Genomic DNA, 23,738 nt, shown 5'->3' on the forward strand with positions numbered 1-23,738 from the left:
CGCAGGCGCCGCACAGCCAATCGGCGGCTGCCACACTGCGGCCCGAGCCGGGCTGGGGGGTTGGGACCTCCGGCTGCGGGGCCGACTGGGCCAGACGCGCGAGCGCAGCCTGAAGGCTCGTGGTTTTCTGCCTGGCCTCCGCAGTCCCCGCCGAACCCTGACCCTCCTGGCCGCCGCCGCTTCACCTAGTCGCCATGCGCCTCCGTCGCCTAGCGCTGTTCCCGGGCCTGGCGCTGCTCCTCGCCGCGGCCCGCCTCGCCGCTGCCTCTGACGTGCTGGAACTCACGGACGACAACTTCGAGAGTCGCATCTCCGACACGGGCTCTGCAGGCCTCATGCTCGTCGAGTTCTTCGCCCCCTGGTGAGGCCATTTAGCCGGGGCGGGAGAGGGAGGGCCGGGTGGGCAGGGGGCGAAGGCGCGGGGACGGTAGGGCCTACGCAGCGCCGGCGCCCTCCATCGTTCCCCCGAGCCCGGCTGAGGCCGGCAGGTTTTCCACCCACCGGGGAGCCAAGCTGCCTCGCGGAGAGCGGAGACGTCGGTACTGATGGCCTGGGAGCGAGATCCGAGAAGGAGAACGCGAAGGCCCCTCTCGCGCAGGGCCACATCCTTACCTCGGTGCTCCTGCGGCACTTCCTATCTGCAGAGGGTTTCACCCCCTGCACCCCATCCTCCCTCGACTGGTATCTTTAGAGTTTCTGGGTGAGTCCGTTTTACTGTTTTCCATTCTATAGACGAGGCATCTCAAGGCCTTATATTGGAAGCCAACGTTTCACCAAGTGCAGAGGCCGTGGGCCCCCAGGATACTTCCTTTCTTCTTGCCCCACGCAGCCGTTGGTTTCTAGCCAAGGTCAGAGTGGCTGCAGAATGGTCATAAGTGCTCTCTTAAGGAAGGCAGTTATTTGTCCATCGCCAGGTGCACACTTTCTCCATTAAACTGATCATTTCTCAGCACCATCAGAATTCCGTTAAAAAGAGTAGGTGAACCGAGTAATTCCGTCAGGATCTGTCTAAATGGTCAGTTTTAATTAGGATTTCTGATAAATGCCAAAGAAGACCCCAGTGAGAAAGTAATCAGTGTTGGAGAAATACTCCATTTGAGAGTGCTTTAACTGAACTAGGATGTAAATTACTTAGGATAGAACTAACTGGAAATAAAAAGCTGGGGGTGGGGTGGGAGTGGGGAAAGAGCAAATAGGATATCTGACTCAGTAAACCTGAGCGTTGTTATTTTTTTTTAACTCCCACATCTTTACCATAGCAAACAATGATTATCTTAACGCTGGGGACAGCTCAGTATAACCACGCTAATTACAGTACTTAAGTTTTCTCCTGCCACAGTGACCCTTAATTAAAAACTATTTGTATTCAAAAGTCTCAGTAAAAGAAAGTTAGTGGATAACTTTCACTTGCTTCTAACTCTGGTCTTCACTCTGCAGGGGCTCAGCTGACTTGAGGGTTACACTAGAAGTCCTGTAATGAAGGCCACCTGAGCCAGAAGGGTGTGCTTAGAGGCAGCACATTTTGTTTTCAGCTTCTGACAGGTTTTGCATCCAGGGCATTACCGCGACTAACTGGCAGTACTGATTACACATCATAGGTGGTCTTTACACGTCACTAGAAATCACATTCTCTTAGAAACAACTCTTCCCAATCATGTAACCATGCTGTTAGCTTTGAGGGGGTGTTACTGTAATTAGAATGGCTGTATGGAGTTGTATCAAAACTGGGAGGTGCCTCTGTGACTACAGGGGTCCACATGAAGTGAATTGCTGGAGAATTGTGGGCTATTAGACTATTAGTTTAAAGCAGATTTTTTCCCCCCGATTGAAAGTGATCTATGCTACTTTAAATTGTTGCATGTGCTTCCTAAAAACTACATATCCCATCATGCACTAAAGTATCCCTAAAGTTGGGTGGATCACTGCTGTGGTGTCTCCATGTAATTGGTCTGGAAGGTAAAGTCATCCTCCACAATGCCTACAAGAAGGATCAGTTTTCTGAATGAGTAATTTGGAATCAAGGAAGTCTGTTGATGATGTCCTTATTTCTCCACATTCAACTCTTTTATTTATTAATATCTCAGCTGGAAATGCTCTCTAACTGCCTTGTACTCCTGTTATAAGTTAGATAGGAACAGTTAAAGAATCCTTATTAAGAGTAAAATGGACCCATTTTGAACAAGTTGTTTTTCTCATTTGTTTTAGGGTATTTTTTCCACTTTCATTTTACAAGTGAAAGTGAAAGATTTCTTTACAGCTGACTCTGTAGACTAATATTTCCATTATGGAGTCAATCATCTATATAGTTTGTAAGAATGGGAGTATCTGAATTTCTCTGGAAGTAAATAGAACTATTTAAATGTTTGTGATAATTTCAGAATATTTACTAGTCAGTCTTAAGTCTTCAGCATCTACCTGTGTTGTAGATTTGTGCCCTGCCCTCTAGGACAGTAGTATTAATTGATATTTGATACACAGTGTTTCTAGAGTATAGAAAAAGACTACGTGGATAGTATAAAATGGAATATTTAATATTTCTTCTTATACATACTGATTCCTTTACTTGGAATTCCCTCCCCTCCCAACCCCCAGTTGATCTTTTCAACAAGATTTAGCTCAAAAGTGATTTCTTCCTTCCCTGAACAACTAAGTGGTTGTTCCCTCCTCTCTATTGGGACCTAATAATATTATCACCCCTGCCAGACTGATGTTCCTACAGGGAAAGGACTATATCAGTTTTTCTTCTATCAGAGGCTAAAGTAGCATGAGGCACATGACAGGGATGAAGTAATGATTGTTGGGTGAGTATATGTTGGGAGTCATTATTAACTGCTGGGTGCCATCCCTGAAGGTGCCATCCCTGAATGGGATTATTTGTGTTTTAGTATTATCTAGTAGTAGGTGAAAGAAGTAGTGGTAAAACTTGATGATCACCTTCAAAATCCACCTAAATTCCATTCCTGGTGAATTTAAAGAGGACAATCTCCTCCAGCCTTATTGGAACTTGTTAGACAGGTCCTCCCTTTGGACGTTTGATGATGTTGTGGATATTAACAATGCTTAAGGCAATGGTTTTCAGTCCCAGCCTTGCCACTTACACACACTCCCTCTTAACACCTCTGGTTATCTCCTGGATTCCTAGAGGAATCATTCAGTAAGTCCCAGGGTGGGGCCTAGGCACACAAGTCTTTTTGGTTTGTTTTGTTTTTTAATTTATTTAATTTTATTTATTTTTGGCTGCGTTGGGTCTTCGTTGCTGTACGTGGGCTTTCTCTAGTTGGTGCAAGCGGGGGCTCCTCTTCGTTGCGATGCACAGGCTTCTTATTGCGGTGGCCTATCTTGTTGTGGAGCACGGGCTCTAGGCACGTGGGCTTCAGTAGTTGTGGCATGCAGGCTCAGTAGTTGTGGCTCGTGGGCTCTAGAGCGCAGGCTCAGTAGTTGTGGCACATGGGCTTAGTTGCTCTGTGGCATGTGGGATCCTCCTGGACCAGGGGAACCTGTGTCCCCTGCATTGGCAGGCGAATTCTCAACCACTGTGCCACCAGGGAAGTCCCCCTTTTTTTTTTTTTTTTTAATGCTTAATGGATATTTTTATATGCATCTGTTTTGAGACCCACTGGTCTGGCCTAATTATTTTGTACTATTTTTTTTTCTTTTCAGGTGTTTAAAGGTAGTTGAGGTGAAACTTCTTAAATCTGTTGTCTGTCTTCTTAACAATTACTACATACGTATTCAACAGAAATCTCTTAATACATATAACACATTTATTATCTCTTAACCAAAAAAAAAAGCCCTTCATAGTTCTGTTTTTTTTAACCATTATTTTGTAATTCTCAGTGTACAGTTCTTATGCCTCTCTTGATAAATTTATTCCTAATTACTTTTCTTTTTTTCTCTTTTTTTGGCTGCTCTGGCTCTTCGTTGCGGCGCGTGGGCTCCAGAGCGCACGGGCTCAGTAGTTGCAGCACGCGGGCTTAGTTGCCCTGCGACATGTGGGATTAGTTCCCCAACCAGGGATCGAACCCACGTCCCCTGCATTGGAAGGCGGATTCTTTTTTTTTCTTCTTCTTTTTTGTTTTTGTGCTATGCGGGCCTCTCACTGCTGTGGCCTCTCCCACCGCGGAGCACAGGCCCCCAGACGCACAGGCTCAGGGGCCATGACTCACGGGCCCAGCTGCTCTGCGGCATGCGGGATCTTCCCGGACCGGGGCACGAACCCGTGTCCCCCGCATCGGCAGGCGGACTCTCAACCACTGTGCCACCAGGGAAGCCTGGAAGGCGGATTCTTAACCACTGGACCACCAGGGAAGTCTCCATAGTTCTCTTGAATGCATCATTCTCACTAGTAATTTTAACGTTGCTCTACTATTCCCCTTCTCTAAAATACCCTACCCCATCCTGTCTGAAGCCTTAAACCTTTAAGGCCCAGATCCAATTCTTACTCTCTTTAACACACATTCATTTTTAACCTTTGCACCCTTATGTTCCCAAAAGCTTAGGTTTATTTTTAATTTACTATGGAATACAGAAGATATAATTAATATATTTTATGTCTCACGAAGAGAGAAATGCTACCAATGAAACTATGACAACGATTGCAAGACACATCCCAATTTCAGATATGGTAAAAGGTGCATCTGTGAAACACAGTATAAGGAATACCATTTATTCACCACCCAGTCTAAAAAATAAAGCCAGTACAGTTGAAGTCCCTTGTGTACCCCTTCCCCATCTTACACACTGGCCATCCTGAATTTGGTTTTTATCATTTGGTTCTTTTATACTTTTAGTAAATATGTATGTGACCCTAAGCAACATCTAATATTATAGTCTTTTTTTATATCACTCTTTCAGTTAAGCTTTCTAATGATTATTTTTGAATAGGACTTCTAAAGACCTAGAAGAATATAAATTCTTAGAATTCTTTGTTTTAAACAAGTTTTGGGGGCAGAATGTTTCTAAGTTACTTACCCATCCATTACTTAATAAAATAAATTTTGAGACTTCGGCTATGAAATGTCAGCTCAAATTTCTTCTGTGTTTCCTTCCTTCTGTTTTCTAATTCTATATTTGCTGTCTGTGAGGAGGTCACAGAACTAATCATGTTCTCCCAGTGATCCTTCTGCAAGTCGTTGGCTTTTGAAGAGATGATACATAGCTGGTGCTAGTTGCGTACTGATAAGCCCCTACCCACATTGCATGTACAGTGTGCCTGTGGGACTGTTAGGGCTTTCTGGGCAGAGGAACAGGTGTTTATGATGGCCCTATGGGAAAATATTCTAACTGACATAATGCTTTATCTTCATCAGTAGTTATAGTCAGGTGAACTGTGTAGCTGTAAAAATCAAGCTTACTGTCTTAAATATGTCATTCTCACGCTATGTTGAAACTCAGCTGAGAAGGAAAAAAGCCTCCATCGAGCTGCTAAAGTATATCAAATGAGCACCTTTTGGGCCTTATTCGACTGACCCCCCTCAAACTGGGTTTCTGGTCAAAGAGTCATATTCAAGGAATGGAGAAAAAGTACTTGATCGTGACTCTTAAAGAGTTAATATCATACTTGGGACCTTACAAGGTTTCAACCACTATATTTTTAAGAACCACAGTGCTGGTTTTCTAAGGAAAAATACGTACCTTCCTTTAGGAAATGCTACCAGGAATGGGATTATTGCTGTCTTGCCCTTTATTTTATCCTCATTAATTGGTCAAAAGGGCTTGAGCCCTTTCCCTCTTTAATGTGGCTTATACTTCTGACTACAGTTTTCAGGGCTCAATTGTACTTTTTTAATCTTTTTTTTTAATTGAAGTATAGTTAATATACAATGCTGTGTTAGTTTCAGGTGTACAGCAAAGTGATTCAGTTATACATATATATATATATCTATCCTTTTTCAGATTCTTTTCCAGTATAGGTTATTACAGGATAGTGAATATAGTTTCCTGTGCTAGGTCCTTGTTTATTTTATATATAGTAACGTGTATATGTTAATCCCAGACTCCTAATTTACCCCCGCCATCGCCACCCCATTGCACTTTTGAGAACATAGATGCTGCTCTGGACTGAGCCAGTCCTATAGAGTTGACCTCAGGCTAGAGAAGGTAGCTTTACCTCTGAGAGCTCTGATTTACCTTATCAGTACTGGATGTTGTTCAGGTGATGTTTTTCCTCTTGGAAGCAGCTACTAGTCAAAAGTGGTATTATAATTTGAGATTCTTCCCAGAGAAACAAAATTAACAAACTTACAGGATATATTTGCCTTTTTTCTTCAACATATCTGTATAGGTGCGGACACTGCAAAAAGCTTGCCCCAGAATATGAAGCTGCAGCTACCAGATTAAAAGGAATAGTCCCATTAGCAAAGGTGAGTATAGATGGATTCTTCATTAAAGGAAATGAGGTATTTTAAATAGTAGTAGGTAAAAATTAACATTGATTTTCTTTATTCTTACAGTGCTAAGAAGAAGAGGGAACACTAGTTTCTGGGCAAATACACAACTGACTTAATTACGGTTTCAAAAGATTACAAGTAGTGAAACTAAGGGAAATGCTGGCATAAGAAAGAAGTAAAATATATGGTAAATAAAAATTAAGGGGGGGCTTCCCTGGTGGCGCAGTGGTTGAGAGTCCGCCTGCTGATGCAGGGGACAGGGGTTCGTGCCCCGGTCTGGGAGGATCCCACATGCCGCGGAGAGGTTGGGCCAGTGAGCCATGGCCGCTGAGCCTGCGCGTCCGGAGCCTGTGCTCTGCAATGGGAGAGGCCACGGCGGTGAGAGGCCCGCGTACAGCAAAAAAAAAAAAAAAAAGGGGAGGGCAAACATGGAAAGTAAAATTACAATAGTCAAGTTTAGAGGAAAATTATCAATGAGTGAATGAGTTCCCTAAATTACTGTACGCTATTCACAATGATGGGAATAGGAAGATGACAAGAGGATGTTGATAAGTATTAACTAACGGGTCAACTGTAAACTTAGTATTTGCTTTTACAGTCAAACTAATGCTTCCCGAATTTTATGTAGTAAACCCCTAGTTGCTCCGGTCTAAAAGTTCACATCTCGGCCAGCCTCAGATAAATAGTTCATACATATATAGGACTGTTTTGGGTTTTTGGGGTTTTTTTTTTTGCGGTATATGGGCCTCTCACTGTTGTGGGCTCTCCCGTTGCGGAGCACAGGCTCCGGACGCTCAGGCTCAGCGGCCATGGCTCATGGGCCCAGCCAATCCGCGGCATGTGGGATCTTCCCGGACCGGGGCACGAACCCGCGTCCCCTGCATCGGCAGGCAGACTCTCAACCACTGCGCCACCAGGGAAGCCCAGGACTGTTTTTGAAAACTATTTTTAATCCTGATGTTCTGTGGCAGCTTGCCATAGAAAAAAAGAGTTCAGTCATGATTTTGTTCCTGCTTCATGTAGCTATAATCTTTGTTACTATAGATGCATTACTTTTCTGAACTTTAATTTATGTTAAAGTATTGGGATCATACCTCAGAATCTTATGAAGATTAATGAGATAATACATGCAAAGTGCTGATGGCATTACCTAGTTTCGAATAAGTGGCTAAATAGATGGAAGTTGTTTTTCTTCTTCCTGATAGGTCTCACTAGATCTATCATGTTATAGTTTAGCCCAGATTCAAGACTAAGCTCAGGGAGCATGTTTAAGTATCAGTACCTTTGCTAGTAACCGTAGGTGACTTGCCAAATCAAATATACCGCAACCCACCTAAGGGGTATACATTGATACATCCCACTGATTATAATCATTATCAAAGTAAGCCACTATTTCTCATTTAAGTGATTTATCCTTTGCATATTCTGAGGGGCAGGAAAAAGGTGGAGAACACTGCTTTAGACAATAGAGACTCTAAGGGCAGAATTTAAATAGTCATTTGTGCATCTTGTATGAGGCCCAGGAATCTAAATTTTAGAGTTCCTTAGGTGGTTCTGAGGTAGCTAGCCAAGCACCAGTCTGCCTTTAAAATCTAATATTCTGTAGGATGTGTCAAAAATTGCTTGATATTTTGATTTGACCACTCTTAATATTTTGGGAATATAGGAAGAGCCTGCAGCAGGCTTTTGGATAACAAGTGGTTCATGTATTTTAATCTTTAGGTTGATTGTACTGCCAACACAAACACCTGTAATAAGTATGGAGTGAGTGGATATCCAACCCTGAAGATATTTAGAGATGGTGAAGAAGCAGGTGCTTATGATGGGCCAAGGACTGCTGGTAAGGATCCTGGATTACATTCTGGAAACTGGATCTGTTTAAGTACCCTGTTCTTTGTAGTGGGAACCTGACATTTTCTATACAAGATACTTTAAGTCTTAAAAATTCCTCACCTAAGAGGTCAGTTTGGAAGCTAACAAAAGACTTCTCTAACTGAACAGATTATGTAAGTAATGTAGAAAATACTTGAACTTGATTTATAAGGTTTACTAGCATTGTTTTATTTGACAAATACTTATTCAGTACTTACTCTGTGCCAGATATTCCAGATATACTAGGTGCCCAGAATTTATTGATAAATAAAACAGACAAGGTTCCTACTCTCGTGATGCTTACATTCTGGGAGATGAAGAGAAGAAGGCAACACACAAGTTTAAAAATATATATAGATAACTACCTCACATCCATTAGGATGACTACTATAAAGAAAAAAAAAAGAAAAAAGAACAAGTGTTGGCAAGGAGGTGGAGAAATTGGAACCCTTCTGCACTGTTGTTGTGGACTTACATAAACTGGTGCATGCAGCTGCTATGGAAAACAGAATGGTGTATCCTAAAAAAAAAAAATAGAATTATTGTATGATCCACTATTCCACTTCTGGGTATATACCTAAAAGAATTAAAAGCAGAGTCTGGAAGAGATATTTGTATACCCATGTTTATAGCTGCATTATTGACAATAGCAAAAAGGTGGAAGCAGCCCAAGTGTCCCATCAGTGGGTGTATGAATATACAAAATGTAGTATATTAATAATAATTAATTATATGTAAATTGTATATAATACAGTGGAATAGTATTCAGCCTTAAAGAGGAAGTTCTGATATGCTACAACATGGGTGAACCTTGAAGATATGCTAAGTGAGATAAGCCAGTACAAAAAGACAAATACTGTGTCATTCCACTTATATGAGATTCCTAGTCAGTTTCACAGAGATAGAAGTAGAATGTGGTTCCCAAGGGCTGTGGGGAGTTGCTTAATGAATAGAGTTTCAGTTTTGCAAAATGAAAACAGTACTGGAGATTGGTTGTACAACAGTGTGAATGTACTTAATGCTACAGAATTGTATACTTTAAAATGGTTAAGATGGTAAATTTTATGTTATGTATATTTTACCACAATTTAAAAATTTTTAATGTCAATAATATATGTGGATAAGATAAATTCAGTTAGTGATAAGAGCATTAGAGGAGAAAAATAAAACTGATGTGATAGTGATTGGGGTTGGGAGTACCACATTATGAGTGATCAGGGAAGTAACCTTTGAGCTGAGACCTGAATGATAGGAAGGAGCTAACCATGAGAAGATGTGGACCTGAGCTCTCCAGGCAGAGGGAAAACAGGTACAAAAAGACCCTAAGGCATAACTGAGCTTGATATGTTCAAGGGACAGAAAGACCTTGTGGCTGGAATATAATTAGCAAGGATGACAGGTGAAGTTTGGGAAGTAAGTGGGCTGGCCCTCTACATAGGGCCCATAATTAATGAGAAAGTATGTTTTGGATAGTTTTATCTTGAGTCTATCAAATAATTAGGCATATTTTACCTTTTTATTATGAAAAGGTGAGAGGAAAGGGGTTCGTTCAGTTTGGGCGTTTTAGGTGATGTGGAATTTTTTCAGCATGTATGATTGATACCCGTATACAAAGCTGTACATAAGATGGCTCCTGTCTAACTCTTAAGACTATTAAGACTTAAGACTATTTCACTTTAGAACCTTTGCCCTAGCTGTGTCCACAGCCTGAAATGATCTTCCCCCATGTTTGCATGCTTGCTCCTTTTTTTCGTTCAGATCCTGGCTTAAATTTCACCTCCCAGGGAATTCCCTGGCGGTCCAGTGGTTAGGACTCAGCGCGTCACTGCAGTGGCCCAGGTTCGATCCCTGGTCATGCAACTAAGATCACACAAGCTGTGCAGCACGGCCCCCCCCCCCAAAAAAAAAAATTCTTCCAGATGCTTTCCCAGGCCACCAAACCTAAGGTAGCCACCCAGTCATACTCTTACCATCCTCTTAATTCTCTGCATAGCACTGGTTACTATCTGATATTTTAAATTGTTTACTTATTTGAAGATTTATTATATTATTTATTTGGGGGTTTATTTGGAGATTTACTTATATTGTAAGCTCCAAGAGATCAGAGACCTTGTTTGGTTTATTTATTACTCTATCCCCAGTACCTAGGTTCTCCACATGTAGTAGATTATAACTCTTCAATGCATGAATAAATATTTTGGCCCAACTGAGGTCATTTAGCCAACACTCAAAATTTGATATGTCTAAGAACAAAAGGTAAAATATTCATTTTTTTTTCCTGATCTTAAAAGCATTGATGAACACATGTTACGATTCAGATTTTATTAGCTCAGGGTAGAGTTAGCAGTTAGAATTATTGATATGTTTTTCTCTGGACTTAGGTCTAAACTATATTGTATGTGAACCCAACCAGACTGCTGCTACGCAGATAATCTCACTTGGGCTGTACATAGATTTCTTAAACTCAAGTATTTCTCAGCATCTGACTAGGTGATCAGATGTTTGGCTACTTAATATGGATTATTTTATTCATGTATTCTACGAACTATGCTGTTTGCCTTCCTGCTTCAACTGGTTACTCAGCCCTCCCTTTATACCTTCCAGAGAATTTTAAATACTCAGGGAGAAACGTAACACTTTTCATCATAGCCCTGAGGTAAAGTTCTTTATAATAATTTATATTGTGTATAGTAATTACAGTCCCCTTGCAGGCCAAAAAATTCATATCCGATATCAATTTACCTATTGACACAACCCCTCCTCTGTGAGGAGTTGAGGAAAACATTTAAGAGGAAAAAAAATCATGAATGGAGAGAGAAAGAAAGAAAAACCTCTAAAAGAAGCAAAATAGACTCAATCATGTTGAAACAGTTAAACAGTACTCTGTCTCAGTCGGTCAGCAAATCCTTAGAGTTCTCAGAAGAGAAAGGGGTGGGAGAGGTGTAGCACGGAGCCCAGAAGAAAATAGAATAATGGTCTGTCAACTAGACTTAAAGGATAAAAGATTTTTTGTGTTTTTGTATGTGATTATTATTTTTAAACAGTTTTACTTACCTAGCGCATTTCACCTAAATAGGAAAATGTGATTTGGGTGGATCTGGGTCGTGGCATAGTTTGACCTGTATATAGTTAAACCCTGAAACAAGATAGCCAAGGCACTGCATTTTCTACTTTTAAAATGCAAGGCTACATGTGACTGTGCCACTTAAGAATAAAGGATTTGTTTGTTTAATTCATTTGCAAAATGGATATTTCTTGAACTTGTTATGTGTTAGGTATTAGGTATATAGCAGCAAAACAGACAAAAATAAATAAGGATAGAGTATTAGATGGGTGAAATGTGCTGTAAGAAAGATAAAGCAGGCGATAAGGGAGTGTTGGGGGTTGAATAGGTTTTAGTTTACAAGGAATGGTTAGGGAAGGCTTCCTTGAGAAGATGACTTTTTTGTTTGTTTGTTTTTATTTATTATTTTTGGCTGCATTTGGTCTTTGTTGCTGTGTGCGGGCTTTCTCTAGTTGCAACGAGCAGGGGCTACTCTTCGTTGCGGTGTGCAGGCTTCTCATTGCGGTGGCTTCTTTTGTTGCGGTGCGTGGGCTCTAGGCGCACGGGCTTCAGTAATTGGCACGTGGGCTCAGTAGTTGTGGCTTGCGGGCTCCAGAGCACAGGGTCAGTAGTTGTGGCTCACGGACGTAGTTGCTCCGTGGCATGTGGGATCTTCCCAGACAAGGGCTCAAACCTGTGTCCCCTGCATTGGCAGGCTGATTCTTAACCACTGGGCCACCAGGGAGGTCCCGAGAAGATGACATTTTGAGTTAAGACCTAAAGGAGGAGGTGAGGAAGGAAGCCAGGTGGATATCTGGGGAAAGATTGTTCTAGGCAGAGAACAACATGCACAAAGGTATTATCTGTATTGTTATAAACACTTTAATACATCACTGGCAGGGATATGAATAAGTACAGTCTCTTTGGGGGGGGGGCAGTTAAACAGTTATAAATGCATGTACTCTTTGACCCAGTGAATCCACTTTTGGGAAATTACCCTACAGGTACACTCAGTCATGTGTAAAATGATGCTAGTACAAGGTTGTTTATTGCAGAATCATTTACAGTAGCAAGAAATTGGAAACAAATGTTCATCAGTTGTGGCTGGTTAAATAAATTGTGGTACATCCATACAATGAAACACCATGTGGCTATAAAGAAGATTGAGGTAGTTCATTATGTATATTGACATAAATTATCTCTAAACTGTGTTAAATGACAAAAACAAAATACAGAACAGCATATGTGTGTGCTGCCATTTGAGGAGAAAAGAAAAGAATAAATATGTAATTGCTTGTTTGTGAATAATATGTCTGGAAAGATATACAAAAAACTGAAATGTTATCCTTTAGGGAAGAAACTGGGTCACAAGGAGAAGGATAGGAAGAAAACTTCATTGTATATGCTTTTGAACTTTTTAAACTTTAAATCATGTGAATGATTACCTTTTCAAAAATTATAAATTTGTGTTGCTATAATCTTTCATCTTGTCTTTTAAGATGGAATTGTCAGCCACCTGAAGAAGCAGGCTGGACCAGCTTCAGTTGGTCTCAGGACTGAGGAAGAATTTGAAAAGTTCATTAGTGATAAAGATGCTTCTGTGGTGGGTGAGTAGCAAATTTGATTATGCCACAAAATCATCAACATGGTTTAAAAAGCCCTCTATGTCTGAGTAAACAATGAAGTTAAAACTGTTTGGGAAACCTTGGGGGCAGCTGAAAAGACAACTCACAAAATTAGGTCAGCATTACTATAATGTAGAAAAAATTGGTGTTTTATTTGAGTGGCCTGGTATTCTTTCAGGTGTAAAGATTTAATGTCAATTAAAGAAAATAGGAATAGCTTCAGTTTTTCCTATCACTTCTTAAACTCCTGAGATTTAACTCAAATAATAGAGTACTTAAAACTGAAAATGGTGTTTTAAGGTGGGAGGATATAAGTAAATGATAAACCTCTGTGTCTGCTATTTTCATAGTTGTAGGGGAATTTACAATTTAAGATCAAATTGCTAGGATTTATGTATGTTTTTACAGCAATCTTTGCTTTCCTGGGTGTTGCAATATGTCATTATTTTTAAAATAACTTGAGCCAATTAAACACATTCTACATCTTGAGTGTTTTTTGTTTTGTTTTGTTTTAAATGTAATGCATAATACATTTGACTAAAAAATAAATTTAGGGCTTCCCTGGTTGCACAGTGGTTGAGAGTCCGCCTGCCAACGCAGGGGACACAGGTTCGTGCCCCGGTCCAAGAGGATCCCACATGCCGCGGAGCGGCTGGGCCCGTGAGCCATGGCCGCTGAGCCTGCGCGTCCGGAGCCTGTGCTCCACAACGGGAGAGGCCACAACAGTGAGAGGCCCGTGTACCGCAAAAAAAATAATAATAAATTTAAACATACAAGCGTGTGTTCTCTTAATCTCCTAATTACTGTAATAAAACTGACTTTCTGGCAGTAGAGGATGGTTTATCATTTAAGTTTGACTAAAAGTCACTTCTTATCTGGATATTGATTCTGTATATTTTACAAGGAGTTAACCATAAGTAGACATTTAATAAACACTGAGGTTTCGGGCACTTTACTAGATTTGAAGTTCTAAAGACAAATAAGACATAGAAAAAAATATGGTGAATTAATTTACACTTTATTTTGACATACTACCTTATTTAATCCTCTGACACCTGAAATAGTCCCTGAGACTCTAAGGAGATAGGCAATTTGCTCACATTTTTCAACTATGAAAAACTAGAATTAAGACTTGAACCCTAACAAATTCTCTCCCCTGGCTTCCTCAAAAAAGTTTTTTTTTAAGGGTAGAGAAAGAATTCTTATCCTAAATATTTCATCAAATATCCTCAGTACTCATGGCAAAGCAGACCCAATCCTCCTATCTATCTTGCTTTGCTTATCCATAATAAGATAAAGACTTTGAAAAAATAGAAGAATTTCAAAGTTTTGAATATGTCTCAGCACTTACTGTTTCTTCTTCGTGTTTGACATTTTCTATATAGGTTTTTTCAAGGATTTATTCAGTGACGCTCACTCTGAGTTTCTAAAAGCAGCCAGCAACTTGAGGGATAACTACCGATTTGCACACACCAGTGTTGAGTCTCTGGTGAACAAGTATGATGATGATGGAGAGTAAGTAACTGAGTTAAATGCCCTTGTAAATGTGTACCTTGACCAAGTGCTATTGTGTGAACTGGTGGTTTTTAAGCCTAGTTTTTCCAAAAGCTTTATTGAGCACATACTAGGCAGTAAGCTAAGTTCTGGAAACTGTTGCTGCCTTTGAGGGGCATCTAGTAATGGGAGACAGTGAATATATTTAAAAATACAAGTGTAAGTGAGCATTATATGTATTATGGTAGAAATTAGGCAGAGTGTACCAGTAGTACAGAGGAGGGAATGATTTTTTTGGGGGGTGGTGGGGAGTAGTATCAAAAAATGTCGTAGAGGAGGTGACTTTTGAGGTATATCTTGAAAGATAAGTTTTTCCAGGCAGGTTATGGTGGGGGATAAAGATTATTCCAGATAGAGCAGCAGGAGAGAGGGCCCCGAGATGTGAAACAACCTAAGCGTGTTGGGACCTGTAGTACTGCTGGAGTATTGTTCGTGGATGAGGTCATAGTGAAAGGTAAGCTTGGAGAGGTAAGCAGAGACCAAATTATAGAAAACCTTAAGTGCCATACAGAAAAATTTAGATTTTATCTTTTAGATATTTGAGAGCCATTGAAAGACTTTGAGTTAGACAGTAATGTGATTAATTTTGTGTTTTCAGCGGAAAAGACACTGGCACCCATATAGTGGTGGTTTGAAAGGGGAGGGATGGCAAGGCAGTCAAGAGAGGCTAAACTAAGGGTGACATCTGAGAATCTAAATTAAGGCAGTATTAGGGGCAATGAAGAAGAAGGAGTGTGTATAAAAAATGTAGACAATAGGATTTGGCCCCTAGCCAAGTGTGAAAAAGGGCAGATCTACAGTAAGTCTAGGTTTCTAAAGACTTGGATAACTGGGCCAATCATCATCAAGCTATGAAGAAGACGAAGAGAAACAAATTTGGGGGGAATGATGATGAGTTCTATTTTGGCACAGTGAATTTGAGTAGTTTTGAGACATCCCGGTGGTGAAGACCCATTGGACAATTGGATAAATGAGACTAAAATTCAGGAAAAGTTCTCAACTGAGTTAAAAGATTTATAGGTCAACCACATGTAAGTGGTTATTGAAACCATGGGACTAGATGAGATCACTCAAGGTGAGCATATAGAGTAAAAAGAAAAGCGTGACAAGGGTTAGTGTTATTTATATTTAACAAAATATGCAGTGTTTACTATGTGCCATGTACTGTTAACTCTTTTAATCCTCTTAACAAATTGTTGAGACAGAGCTGTCATTATCTCCATTTACAGAGGAGAAAGCACACAAAGAGGTTAAGCTTCACATGCCGTAAATGGCAGAACCAGGGTTGAACCTTTGTGGCTAGAAGGTCTAGCTGCAACGTTGTTGGGCTTAACCATGAGGCTCTCTACTGCCTTTTAGATTAAGAGACACCAGGTCTATAAATGATGTGGAGCCACTTGTGGCTCATTAAGCACACCACATATCAGCCTGTTACCCTTAGATTTGTTCACTGTGTCTGCCTCTCACACTTGTCATTAAAAGTGGCCTATCAGGTCTTCCCTGGTGGCGCAGTGGTTGAGAGTCCACCTGCCGATGCAGGGGACACGGGTTCGTGCCCCAGTCCAGGAAGATCACACATGCCACGGAGCGGCTGGGCCCGTGAGCCATGGCCGCTGAGCCTGTGCGTCCGGAGCCTGTGCTCCTCAGCGGGAGAGGCCACAACAGTGAGAGGCCCGCGTACCGCAAAACAAAACAAAAAAAAAAGTGGCCTATCAGCGGGACTTCCCTGGTGGTCCAGTGGCTAAGACTCTGTCCTCCCAAACCCAGGGAGCCTGGGTTTGATCCCTGGTTGGGGAACTAGATCCCACATGCCGCAACGAAGATCCCGCATGCTGCAACTAAGACCCGGGGCAGCCAAGTAAATAAATAAATAAATCTTTTTTAAAAAAAGGAAAAAAAAATTGGCCTCTCAGCCTCTGATCAGAAGTCTTATTTAGAAGACCTGATATGAGGGGTGTCTTAAGTTCTTCATGTGTAGACCTTATATGAAGGGTGTCTTAAGTTTTTCATGTGTACCCCAATGCCATAACATCATTAAAGATCACATTTAGAACTGATTTCAATTTTTGACAATAACTGCTCTGAAATTGGTAACTATACTTTTAAAAAAAATCTGAGACATAGTCACCTTCTTGGTTGCCCAGCGTGTTTATATTAGGTCCCTTTTTGCTATGTAGTTTCCTTGTATACTATGAAAATGCCTGTGTTTTAACTGACATAAAGTTAATGGTTAACATTGGAAGAGTGGAGAGAGGGATATAAGGACTTAAAGGTGCTGACACCTAGCCCAAAACAAGTGATAAAATTGTATACAGGTGTGTATAGTGTGGGGAGGAGGAATGGAAGAGAAGCAAGAGGCAAGATATTGATAGTTAGAATAGTGATATTTTCTGGGAACGCTTGTACTAGATATAAACCTGTGACTCAGAACCAAATTGGGTTCAGTTTTAGCTGAACAAAGGGTTAGAAAGTAAAGAAGGGCGCTTCCCTGGTGGCAAGCAGTTAAGAATCCAGCTGCCACTGTAGGGCACACGGGTTCGAGCCCTGGTCCCGTAAGATCCCACATGCCGCGGAGCAACTAAGGCCATGTGCCACAACTACTGAGCCCACGCTCTAGGGCCCGCGAGCCACAACTACTGAGCCCACATGCCTCAAGCCCGAGCTCCACAACAAGAGAAGCCACCGCAATGAGAAGCCTGCGCATCTCAACGAAGGGTAGCCCCCGCTTGCCACAACTAGAGAAAGCCTGCATACAACAACAAAGACCCAACACAGCCAAAAATAAATAAATAAATTTATTAAAAGAAAAAAAAAGAAGGAATTTCCTTCAAGTGTTCTGGTGGAATGAGGAAAGCTTGGTTTACGGAGAGAGGCAACGTAGTACCAGGAAGAGAAAACTTTGTAAACTGTGTTTATTCATATAGAGAAATCTAGAACAAAAAAATTTTTAATGGACTCAAGCTAAATATTATCTATAATCATATACCTACCTATAGAATTTTTACAGCTGGGAGGAATCTTAAATATATTTTCTCTAATGAAGTAATTTTCTTACTGTATGGGAGAGTTGAATTTTCAATGAGACTGGCAGGGCAAGGTACCTTCCAATAAGAGCAAGTTCTGCTTTATTTTTTTGTACATATTGGGGCTTTGGGGTAAGTTGGGTTTTGTTTTTAAAGGTTTGGAAATTGATTATCTACTCTAACCTCCTTTTGTACTGATGTAAAAGCTGAAGCCCAGAAGAATTAAATTGATACCTGGCCCGAGGTCTTTGAAGTTAGTGGTGGAGCAAGTATTAGAACCAAGGTATTCTAACTTTGCAACCCAGGTTTATTAAATCATCATACCCAATTATTACACTTGAAATTAAGGTGGTTAGCTCCTTAGCGTTGATGAGAAGGTCATGTTGCCAAGGCTGTGGTCCCAGAAAAGAGTCCTTATGTGCTTAAATGGTGATAGTAGAAGTGGCAGCAAGTGTAGATAGTCTGAGCTTTAAATAAAAGGTGGGAGACAGTTCTTTTGCTGTCTACCTACTAAGACTTTTTTCTAAAGGGGTATCACCTTGTTTCGTCCGTCACATCTGATGAACAAGTTTGAGGACAGGACTGTGGCATATACAGAGCAGAAAATGACCAGTGGAAAGATTAAAAAATTTATTCAGGAAAACATGTGAGTACCTCTTTATACTTTTGGGATTTCTTGGCTTCATTTTAGTTTGTTTATCTCAGTTATTAAGCAGAGCCATGTTTTAGATTAAATAGCCTCATTCATGGGATTGTAATGATAATAGTTGAGTTTATATTAAAGTAGTAATGTTTGGGTCCTAGAACTCCTATTGTGGTCCTATAAGTTACATTAGTCGGTACTTATCCTATATATTGAAAATTTCTTTCCTTTTTAAGTGCTGTCAGTTACTTTATGATAATTCCATAACATAGCTATAAACCAGCCAAATTTGATAATGGATTGTATCATTTCAGTTTTGGTATCTGCCCTCACATGACAGAAGACAATAAAGATTTGATACAGGGCAAGGACTTACTTATGGCCTACTATGATGTGGACTATGAAAAGAATGCTAAAGGTTCCAACTACTGGAGAAACAGGTAATAATAATTTTTCCCCTTTGTAAATAAGTTTACCCAGTGCATAAACAATTCCTTCTAACTATCCTATTACCATGTGTGATGTGAGAACAGATAAGAAAATGGGATTTGAAGCTGTAAGGATAAATAAACTATTTCCAAAATCTGTTAGGCATATCTTCCATAGGTGTTCCTTTGCCGTGTGACACAGCTGATTCCTGACCTCACAATAAAAGATGTAAATGTTATCTAAAATGTCCTTTAACACATTGTGCCTTGTTGCCCATTGAGACCCTCAGTGTATTTTATCCTTATAAATTTTCTTTTTGGGTTAGTTATTATGCCTGCGATATTTTATAGTTATATAATATAACAAGTTTCAGTGGGAATGGACTGTACCAACAGTTTGGCAGTGAAGTTCAGTAAGACACTGGAGTATACCATAATCCTATGTCAGTGCCCAAGGACACAAGTTCAGACTGTTTCCAGAGGGCTGCAGGGACTATGAAATTTTGCTTTCTGGTCTCTTGCTTCTTGGTTTAGAAGTGCTTTACCACCCTGGTATAATCTTGGCATAAATATCTCTTGTTTCCTATAGAGTGATGATGGTGGCAAAGAAATTCCTGGATGCTGGGAAGAAACTCAACTTTGCTGTAGCTAGCCGCAAAACCTTTAGCCATGAACTTTCTGATTTTGGCTTGGAAAGCACTACTGGCGAGATTCCTGTTGTTGCTATCAGAACTGCAAAAGGAGAGAAGTTTGTCATGCAGGAGGAGTTCTCGTGAGTTACAAGTTAGCGTGGGTTTGGGATTTGATTCTGCAAAGAAACTATTAAAGGCTTTTACACTACTGAGGATTTATAAAGAAGAACATTGGAATGTGAAGCTAGGTCTTGTAATCAAGACATATGATGGTCACTTTTCTCAATTAATTATAGATAATTTAAGGATCATGATTCTTAATAAATTTTGAAAGGTAACAAAAGGATGGCAGCTTGGAATTCTTACATGATTATTTCCACCCTGCCATTAAAAATAGTAAATAGAGAACATTAGACAGTCTCTTTGAGATTGATGTAATTTCAGACCAACCCAGTCCCCTCCCATCCCCACAGAATGTCTTTTCTTCTTGGAATACCACATTGGCCTAAAGTAAACTCAGGGTATTGGAAAGATCTTAAGACCCCAGACAGTTTTGGCTATCACCTTCTGAGACTTCGGGAGATTAAGACAAGAGAAAATCTTCCTGTGAGTGAAATCAGTAAAAAAAAAAAAAAAAAAAAAAAAAAAGATAGGCATTATTCTCCAGAGCAACAAAATAGGACCTGGTTCTTTTGCAGAATTGAATTTCCAGAAGGACCAATGTTTTCTTCCTTCTCTGACCTTTCTAATCCACAAAGAACACACTAGAAATACAAGAAGGTGGTTGCTTTCTTGTTCAGTCTGTAGTTCTGCATATTGAGAAACAAGGGCTCTGTCTTTTTTTTTTTTAAACTTCCAGTTACTTCCTAGCCTTGAAATTTAAACTATGTAGAAACTATTCTAAGAAATGGTTTTTAGTTTTCTCAGTGGTGGGAGCAAGTTAAAAAACTGATCCTTGTTTTTCTAATACCAGGCGCGATGGCAAGGCTCTTGAGAGATTCCTGCAGGATTACTTTGATGGCAACCTGAAGAGATACCTGAAGTCTGAGCCTATCCCAGAGAGCAATGATGGGCCCGTAAAGGTGAGGTGCACACAACTTCCCCAAGCCTCTACATAGCTGTCTCTCCTCATTTCTTTATTCCCAAATACTGGGAAGTGCTAAGTGAAGACCATGTTGGCTACTCAGTTTCTGTTTTTGTTTGTACTCACCTCCCTCATCATAAAATAAGCATTGTCAGAGTTCATTATGCTTAATAGGGGCAGGAGTAGAATTTTCTGATGATATTTGTATTGGGGCTAGGTTACTCTTCAGGGCAGAGCAAGCTAACACCTAATAGAATAGTTTTAAGAATAGCTTTAATATTGTTGTTCTGAGATTATTTTAAGCAAGAGTTGGGTAGCACTTGTTTCCCAACTGAACTTAGTCTGACAGGTGACAGACATGGGAATGAGTTGATTTCTGGGGAATGGTAATATCTTAATAAAGTCTATAAATATGAGTTGGGTTTCATATTTTTAATGGCAACACAACAAATTTGAGAGGGATTGGGTCCAGAAACAAATATAGCTCATGAATGTGTTCAACTTGCCTTACCAGCTAGAGAATCTTCTCTGTTTCCCAGGTAGTGGTAGCAGAGAATTTTGATGAAATAGTGAATGATGAAAATAAAGATGTGCTGATTGAATTTTATGCTCCTTGGTGTGGTCACTGTAAGAATCTGGAGCCTAAGTATAAAGAACTGGGAGAGAAGGTAAGTGTGAACCATATTCTGAAGTTAAATTTGAGTTGGGAAGTTTACATACATAGTCAGCATTGGCTATTTAGTTACCCTTATTAGTTCAGAACCTAAGTACTGGTAGATTTTTTTTCAACTCTCTACTGTTTACTCACTTTCTCCTGACTGCCCTCTGAGCCTGTGCAGTGCCTCAGATACCTGCTTTACCTTTCCACTCCTCAGACTCAATCTAGATTGTGGTTAAAAGGATCCTGGCATCTGAATTTTGATAGTGGCTTATATGAATTCATTATGTTCCTTCATCTTATATCACTTGGCTTAGCCCTTAAAATATCTTATTTAGGCCAGGTAATTTTGAAGGTGTCTGTATATAGAGTCTTAATGTGTGGGAACCAAGAGAGAAAAGGGAAGTTTATGGAAAGTTTGATATTGTGTGCATGTATCACTACTCTTCCTGTCTCAGCAGCAAAACTTATCGAAGCTTTGAGGTTGTTTTAAGTCCTAAATTGACTGTGTCCCTCAGTCACTGAAAACTTGAAATTTCAAGATCTAACCTTTTTATTAACAGCTCAGAAAAGACCCAAATATTGTCATAGCCAAGATGGATGCCACAGCCAATGATGTGCCTTCTCCATATGAAGTCAGAGGGTAAGTAGATCAAAAACTAGTAAAAGTATCTAGGTAACTGCTAGGAAAAAATAAGCTTGTAAACCATTTCTGTATTGCGCATAGTTTGGAGAGTCCTCATATTCCAGTTGAGCACAGAACCACCAATGCCTTCCTGGCTTAAAGTTCTGCAGCATTGGCCCACATGGCTGCCACAGACCTTGTGAGCTTTCATATTTCTGAGTTTTGATCGGATGTAATGTAGCCACCAATGGAAAATAGTATCTGGTCAGATTAGAAATCATGAAGAGAAGTTACTCCTAGAAGCAGTTATTAGGAAAGTGTATGTCAGAGTTACTCTGGAATCTGAAATTTGTCAACTCTTTTCTTCTTTTCCCAGTTTTCCTACCATCTACTTCTCTCCAGCCAATAAGAAACTGAATCCAAAGAAATATGAAGTAAGTTCATTGTCTCATCTCCCCACAAATACATACACACACACACAGACACATATTCAGTTCTTTGAGTTTATGTAACTGGAAATTCAACTCATGGTCCATATATGTGGTTGCTAATGTGCTTTTCAAAATTCAAGTCTTCCTATTGGGGAAAAAGAAAATCCACAGTTCTTTGAAAGGTTACATTTTCAGAGTTATCTTTCTGTTTTCAGGGTGGCCGTGAATTAAGTGATTTTATTAGCTATCTAAAGCGAGAGGCTACAAACCCCCCTGTAATTCAAGAAGAAAAACCCAAGAAGAAGAAGAAGGCACAGGAGGATCTCTAAAGCAGCAGCCAAACACAACACTTTGTAACACTTTGTAAAAGGACTCTTCCACAAGAGATGGGAAAACCATTGGGGAGGACTGGGACCCGTATGGGATTATTACCTCTCAGGGCTGAGAGGACAGAATGGATATAATCTGAATCCTGTTAAAATTTTCTCTAAACTGTTTCTTAGCTGCACTGTTTATGAGAATACCAGAACCAGTTTATGTTTGTGGTTTTGGGAAAAATTATTTGTGTTGGGGGGAATGTTGGGGGGGGATTGAGGTGGGGGTTATTTTCTAATTTTTTTTGTACATTTGGAACAGTGACAATAAATGCGCCCCCTTTATACTGTCTTTTCTCCATGAGGTGGGGAAGCAGAGGTTCTCTAGACCAGCACTGTCCAGTAGAACTTTCTGCTATGATAGAAATGTTCTATAATCTTCATTGCCCAATACCTGTAGCTATTGAGCATTAGAAATGTAGCTAGAAACCATATTTTAAATTTTTATTAAACAGTCACATGTAGGGCTAGTGACTGCCATAATGGTCAATACAGCTGTACTGTACTGGGTGTGGACCCAGTTGTCACCTGTAATTCCTTTCCAGATTTCATCTCTTTCTATCCTCACGTGTTTACTGCACAGGACCCTAGCCTGATGATTAGAACAGGTGAGGGACCTTTCTTGTTGGGCTGTTTCTGGCCTGCCCATGCCCTAAGGATGGATTGCAGTTTATCCTTGCCATGCAGCTGAGTATGTTTATATCTCCCAAGGGCTATTCTCTGCCCAGAAATGCCCTGTGTGGGTGTGGCATCAGGTTGGGGTTCCATCCAAGTTGTTTCAAGAATTGCTGACACTGCCAGGTACAGCTCTCTCCCCCAAAGCCCAGGGTGTGGTCATTAACTTCCTTCTCCAGCGGAACTGGGAAAGGCAGTATCATCCCTCGTTGTAAGTGAAACATCCACTTTCTTATGCAACAGTGAGGAACGAAAAGGATACGACTGGTGTGATCTTTGGTTCAAATGAATTGAACCGTTTCCCTCTTCCTTTTTGTGGGTAAATCCAAATCCTATCCACAGTTATAGATTTCAGTTACTGGATAATTCCAGATAGCCCCAGTTGCAGGTGATCCTCAACCTCCATGTTTGGAAAAGGAGAGCTTTATTCCTACTGTATCCTCTAGTTACCAATTTCAACAGGGGTCCCCAACCCCTGGGCCGGTCCGTGGCCTGCTAGGAACCGGGCCGCACAGCAGGAGGTGAGCGGCGGCAAGTGAGGCTTCATCTGCCGCTCCCCATCGCTCGCATTACCGCCTGAACCACCGCCACCGCCCCCTGCCCCCCGCCCACTGCCCCAGTCTGTGGAAAAATTGTCTTCCATGAAACCGGTCCCTGGTGCCGAAAAGGTTGGGGACCACTG

The 23,738-nt window shown here is 40.6% G+C and overlaps 1 protein-coding gene across 1 annotated transcript; it reads left to right on the top strand.

Annotated features, from left to right (window-relative positions):
- Nucleotides 1–50: 50 nt before the first annotated feature.
- PDIA3 (protein disulfide isomerase family A member 3) lies at nucleotides 51–22,611 on the top strand. The gene is made up of 13 exons (XM_060005134.1): nucleotides 51–361; nucleotides 6,284–6,362; nucleotides 8,112–8,229; nucleotides 12,804–12,911; nucleotides 14,315–14,444; nucleotides 18,036–18,152; nucleotides 18,464–18,589; nucleotides 19,167–19,349; nucleotides 20,183–20,291; nucleotides 20,833–20,961; nucleotides 21,515–21,594; nucleotides 21,953–22,010; nucleotides 22,223–22,611. Exons 1-13 carry the CDS (start codon nucleotides 195–197, stop codon nucleotides 22,334–22,336), a joined length of 1,518 nt encoding a protein of 505 aa, XP_059861117.1. The 5' UTR covers nucleotides 51–194; the 3' UTR covers nucleotides 22,337–22,611.
- Nucleotides 22,612–23,738: the final 1,127 nt, after the last annotated feature.

Source organism: Delphinus delphis, chromosome 2 (genome assembly GCF_949987515.2).
Source record: "Delphinus delphis chromosome 2, mDelDel1.2, whole genome shotgun sequence".
Lineage (NCBI taxonomy): Eukaryota > Metazoa > Chordata > Mammalia > Artiodactyla > Delphinidae > Delphinus > Delphinus delphis.